Source organism: Mirounga angustirostris, unplaced genomic scaffold (genome assembly GCF_029215605.1).
Source record: "Mirounga angustirostris isolate CCGP_5_RB_7025 unplaced genomic scaffold, mMirAng1.0.hap1 SCAF_14, whole genome shotgun sequence".
Lineage (NCBI taxonomy): Eukaryota > Metazoa > Chordata > Mammalia > Carnivora > Phocidae > Mirounga > Mirounga angustirostris.
The window spans coordinates 90,725,378-90,731,727 of record NW_026991722.1 but is presented as its reverse complement, the minus strand read 5'-3'; the positions used below and the strand labels follow the sequence as shown (position 1 = coordinate 90,731,727).

General features: G+C 43.2%; 1 protein-coding gene across 2 annotated transcripts in view; it reads left to right on the top strand.

Moving 5' to 3' along the window:
- The first annotated feature begins 4,165 nt into the window (after nucleotides 1-4,165).
- The window catches only part of PISD (phosphatidylserine decarboxylase), a 51,274-nt gene continuing 49,089 nt past the window's right edge, over nucleotides 4,166-6,350 (top strand). The window contains exon 1 of one of the 2 annotated variants that reach the window (XM_045887266.2): nucleotides 4,166-4,429. In XM_045887266.2, the coding sequence (XP_045743222.1) occupies nucleotides 4,365-4,429 (65 nt within the window). In that variant the 5' untranslated portion in view covers nucleotides 4,166-4,364. The remainder of the gene's footprint in view (nucleotides 4,430-6,350) is intronic. The other variant, XM_054510440.2, reaches the window with a different exon arrangement.

Genomic DNA, 6,350 nt, shown 5'->3' with positions numbered 1-6,350 from the left:
TTGACCAGATGTGGAGAAATCAAAACCCTCATACACTTCTGGTGGGAATATAAAATGGTACAGCCATCTTGGGAAACAATCTGAACAGATTCCTAGAAATTAACAATTAACAGTTCCTCAAACAATTAACAGTGAGTTAACATACAAGCCAGCAATTCCACTCCTAGATATATACACAAGAGAAATGAAAATATATGTTCATACAATAAATTATATATGAATGTTTATAGCAGCATTATTCATAATTACGAAAAGGTAGAAATGACCCAAATATCCATCCATCAACTATGAATGGATAGACAAATGTGGTATATCCATATAACTCACCCTTTTAAGTGTACAACCCAATGGTTTGTAGTATAGCCACAGGGATTGTGCAACCATCACGATAATGAATTACATTTCATCACCCCAAAAAGAAACCCCACACCCTTTAGCTATCCTATGTCCCCCATTTCCACCTCCCCAGCCCTAAGCAATGAGTAATCTGCTTTCTGTCTCCATGGATTTCCCTATTCTGGATTTTCCTATGAATGGAATCAAATAATCTGTAGGCTTTTTTTTTTTTTTTTAAGAATTTATTTATTTAGGGGCACCTGGGTGGTTCAGTTGTTGGGCATCTGCCTTCGGCTCGGGTCATGATCCCGGGGTCCTGGGATTGAGCCCCGTATCGGGCTCCCTGCTCAACGGGGACTGCTTCTCCCTCTCCCACTCCCCCTGCTTGTGTTTCCTCTCTCGCTGTGTCTCTCTCTCTGTCAAATAAATAAAAATCTTTAAAAAAAAGTATTTATTTGAGAGAGAGCACAGGCAGGGGGAGGGGTAGAGGGAGAGGGAGAAGCAGGCTCCCCACTGAGAAGGGAGCCTGACACAGGGCTCAATCCCAGGACCCCAGGATCATGACCCGAGCTGAAGGCAGACGCTTAACTGACTGAGCCACCCAGGTGCCCCTAGACTTTTTTTTTTTAAGATTTTATTTATTTATTTGAGAGAGAGAGACAGAGAGAGCATGAGCAGGAGGAGGGACAGAGGGAGAAGGAGAAGCAGACTCCCCACCAAGCAGAGAGCCTGATGCAGGGCTGGATCCCAGAACCCCTGAGATCATGACCCAACCTGAAGTCAAATACTTAATGGACTGAGCCACCTAGGCACCCCTAATATGTGGACTTTTGTAATTGGCTTCTTTCACTTAGCATAATTTTTTTTTTAAGCTTAATGTTTTCTAGGTTCAACCATGTTGTAACATCTATCAATACTTAATTTCTTTTAATTGCCAAATAATATTTCATTGTATGGACGCACCATATTTTGCTTATCCATTCCATATCTATGTCATTTGATGGACATTTGTGCTGTTTCTACCTTTTGGATGTTATGAACAATGCTGCTATAAACATTTGTGTACAGGTTTTTGTGTGGACATATATTTTCATTTCTCTTGGGTATATTCCTACAAGTGGAAGTGCTGGGACATCTGGTGGTAACTCTATGGTTAATTGTTGAGAGATTGCCAGATTGTTTTCCAAAGAGATCGCATCTTTTCACATTCCCACCAGCGGAGTGTGAAGGTTGTGATTTCTCCATACATATTCTTCTCAACATTTGTTATCAACTGACTTTTTATTATTTATTTATTTATTTTTAAGATTGTATTTATTTATTTGAGAGAACACCAGCAGTGGGGAAGGAGGGGAGGCAGAGGAAGAGGGAGAAGCGGACTCCTCGCTGAGCAGGGAGCCAGACTCAGGGTTCGATCCCAGGACCCTGAGATCATAACCTGAGTGAAAGGCAGATGCCCAACCAATGGAGCCACCCAGGAGCCCCTCAACTGACTTTTTTTTTTAATTGTGATAAAGTATACATAACTTTTTTTTTATTTTTTTTTTATTTTTAAAGATTTTATTTATTTATTCATGAGAGACAGAGAGAGAGAGAGAGGCGGAGGGAGAAGCAGGCTCCCAAGGATCAGGGAGCCTGATGTGGGACTCGATCCCAGGACCCTGGGATCATGACCTGAGCCGAAGGCAGACGCTTAACCATCTGAGCCACCCAGGTGCCCAGTATACATAACATTTTTAAGTGTACACTTCAGTGACATCAAGTATATTCACGATGTTAGACAACAATTGCCACTATTTCTAGAACTTTTTCATCATCCCGAACAGAAACTTTGTACCCATCAACTTTCCAATCTCCCCTCCTCTCAGCTTCTGGTAACCTCTATTCTACTTTCTGTTTATAAATTTGCCATTCTAGGTACTTCATCATACAATATTTGTCCTTTGGTGTCTGGCCAATTTACTTACCATAATGTTTTTAAAGTTAATACGTGTTGTAGCATGTATTGATACTTCACCCCTTTTTATCACTGAATAATATTCCATTATATGGATTGATCACATTTTGTTTATCCATTTGTCTATAAATCCACTTTCTGGCTATTGTGAATACTGCCGCTATAAACATTGGTGTACAAGTATCTGAGTCCTTGCTTTAAGTTCTTTTGGGTATATACGTAGGAGGGAAATTGCTGGATCATACGATAGTTCTGTGTTTAACTTTTTGAGGAATTACTAAATTGTTTTCCATAGTGGCTGTACCATTTTATCTTGACACCAGCAATGCACAAGGATTCTAGGTTTTCCACATCCTTACCAACACTTGTTATTTTCCATTTTAAAAAATGTATAATCATTGGGCGCCTGGGTGGCTCAGTTGGTTAAGTGACTGCCTTCGGCTCAGGTCATGATCCTGGAGTCCCTGGATCGAGTCCCATGTCGGGCTCCTTGCTCAGCAGGGGGTCTGCTTCTCCCTCTGACCCTTCCCCCTCTCGTGTGCGCTCTCTCTCTCATTCTCTCTCTGAAATAAATAAATAAAATCTTTAAAAAAAATGTATAATCATTCTAATATGTGCAGATGTGAAGTTGGTATCTCATTGTGGTTTTGATGGGCATTTCCCTAATGACTAGTGATGTTGAGCATCTTATTAGCCATTTGTATGATTTTTTTGGAGAAATGACTGCTCATTTTTTGTCCATTTTTTAATGGGGTTGTTTGTTTTTTATCATTGAGTTTTAGAAGTTCTTTATATATTCTGAATATTAGATGCTTATCAGATATTCTCACTTTCTGTGGGTTATCTTTGAGTTTTCTTGATAGTGTCCTTTGGTACACAAAAGTTTTAATTTTGATTAGGTTCAATTGATACTATTTTGTTGTTGTTGCCTGCGTTTTGGTGTTATATGCAAAAAATTATCAAGTCCAAAGTCATGAAGTTTTCCCTTATATTTTCTTTTAAGAGGTTTATAGTTTGGGGCTCTGGGGTGGTTCAGTCGGTTAAGCGTCTATCTTGGGCTCAGGTCATGACCCCAGAGCCCCACTCCCCACCTCCTTGCTCAGCAGGTAGTCTGCTTCTCCCTCTCCCTCTGCCTCTCCTTCCCTCTCATGCTCTCTCTTGCTCTCTCTCAACTAAAAAAAAGTTTTATAGTTTTAGTTCTTAAGTTTAGGTCTTTGATTTATTTTGAGTTACTTTTTGTATATGGTATAAGTTAAGGGTCCACTTCATTCTTTTGCATGTGGATATTTCAGTTTTCCCAAATGCACTTTATTTTGAAATAACCCCACCCCTCCCCTTTTGAGTTACTAGTCTCACTTGAATAGTAAAACTAATTCTATACTTTTTATTTTCTCTCTCATATTTTAAAGACCCATAGAAGGAGGTGTCTCACCTCCAAGAGGAAACCTGATGCCTGTTAGGCTCCCTGGAGGGGCTGATTGTGCACTAGCCGAGCTTAAATAACCACACAGAAATAATTGCGGGCATCAGGCAATATATCCTCTTGTGTCAAACGTCTGGTGAAGACAACTGTGATTAGCAGACTCGGGGAGGAAAAAATGGAGCTGTATTTCTCCAGTTTGGGAAAGTAAGAACGAGACACCGGGCACGCAAAGTGCTCAGAACAGAGCCTGGAACTTAGGAAGGGCGGAATAAATGGTAGCCGAGGGTGGATGCTCTTAGCTTCCCTATATGTAAATAAGGGAATTGGCTAAGTTGATACATTCTCAGATTTTGGGTGACTCATTTTCCAGGCGCATGAGGAAACGTACGACAATGGGAAGAAAGAGGACTGGCGACATTGCACCGAGGCCCCGATTTAGCACAGCAGGAACCTACCCAACCTGGCTCTGGAGGTTCCCAAAGAGCTGGGCTGATGGGGCGGGGAGCAGCCGTAGGGAGGAGCTTAGCCGTCTCCGCCCACAGCCCACCGCGTTCCTCATTGGTCCTGTGAGCTCTATGCTCGTAACGTCACACGCATGCGCCACAAGTGTGGAAAGGGGGCGTGGCCCGCTAAGAAGGAGGAGACAAGATGGCGACGTCCGTGGGGCGGCAGTGCCTGAGGTTGCTGCGCGGGATCGAGCCGTGGCGGAGCAGGTATACTGTCTGGGGAGGCTGTCTCGGGGTGGGAGGCGGCCTGGGCCGAGCCGGAGTGCTGGGAGGAAAAAATCGTTTCTCTTTTGCGGGCTCCCTAAGGGGGGGTCGGGTGAAGACCGAGCCATCCACCTTCACGTAGAGCTCGGGAGCAGGTGCGACTGTCGGCGCGTAGGGAGGTCGGGATTTATTTAGGGTCTGGCCTAAGCGCTCTCGCTTTGCCCTTTCCAGCTAGGTGGAAGTGCAGAAGGGACCAAACAACAACAACAACAAAAATCCCAAACAAAACAGATGAAATAGGCTGCGTGCCCTCCGCTAGAGTCGAGGCTGGGCTGGACGCCCCTTTCGGGGTTTGTGTTTCTGGAACGGCAGTGAGATGTGGGAAGAGCTTTGGACTGGAAGTCGGGGGCTTTCGTTTCAGAGTCTTGGTCTTTGAATCAAGAGGTTGGATTCGGTAATCTCAAATAGTCTATAAGGAATTAGGGTCTTGGTTATTCTGGGGACTGACTCCCACCTCTTAGGTTCTTAGAATTGGAAGAGATCTGAGGGATCATCTAAATCCAGCTGATTTTCGAATTGGCGAAATTGAGGCCTTGAGTGGGAGAGGGACCTGCTCAGTTTTACCCAGCTAGTTAGTAGCAGAGCCAGGACCCTGACCTCTCTTCTCTCATGCATGGACCCCATGAGGGCATTTATTATTCAGAAATAGCTTGGGAGCATTTGGACTCCTGGAAAATGGTTTAAAATGCTGGTAGCTATGACTCAGAGTTGGCTGCTTGTTGTCATTTCAAAGAGCGAGGGTTTGGGAGACGCACGGTGATTTTTGTTTTTCCGGCAGGGTTAATTTTGGCAGCGTTAACCAAAACTTGCTCTGTGACCAGAGGTGGTGGTGACCTGTTATTGTAATTTGGGGAAGTAAAAGGACACTGGATTTGGACTGAGAGGGAATAGAAACTGTGATTGGCCTTACCATGAAAGCTTTACTCTCCTATCATTGACTATTCTGAAATGGTGTAGTTCTCTCAGGAGGGGGCTCTGCAATGTGGTAACTGTTGGGATTTGGGCTGGAGGATCTCTGATTTGATATTAATACCAGCTGTGCTGTTTATGAGTCAGCCATGAATTCAGCAAACCTGTGTCATGAGTTAAAAAGACTAAAAAATGACACTCCAGATATTTTTTTAAAATGATGTGGAGAATGTACTCACTCACCATCATTAAAAAAAGGGTTGGAGGTGGGGAGTCATACTTTAGTATCAATGGAGATAAATGAGACTGGATTTAGGTGCAGTGGTTGGAAGGGATGAGGATTTGGGCACAATAAGAACTTTTAATTTTCAAAGGTATTATATATTGATACACACAAAAACCAAAAAGACAGCATTTTCTTAAGTTTTAAGTAAAGCATGTCTGAGACATATAGATGAAAACCTCGTATTGCAGTTTTTCAGTAACTGGGTGATGTGTGGCAGGTGATAGAACAAAGAGAAAGCAACATCTTGGGTGATAATTAATGGCCACGTTTCCCAAACTTGTTTGATAAAATAGTAGGGTGGATGTTTATCAGAAATTGAGATTCCCAGATATATCCCCAACTTGCTGCCAAATTCGGATTCAGTAGGTGTAGTAGCTTGGGGCTGCAAGTGCCTCAGATGATTCTTAGGTTCAGGTAAGTATGGACTGAGTACCTAGGTAGTGGTTGTTTATGCAAGACTTTCATTCAGAAATATTTATGATATTCCGGGGTGCCTGGGTGGCTCAGTTGTCGGCTCAGGTCATGATCCCAGGGTCCTGGGATCAAGCCTCACATCGTGCTCCCTGCTCGGCGGGAGGCCTGCTTCTCCCTCTCCCACTCCCCCTGCTTGTGTTCCCTCTCTTGCTGTGTCTCTCTCTGTCAAATAAATAAATAAAATCTTAAAAAAAA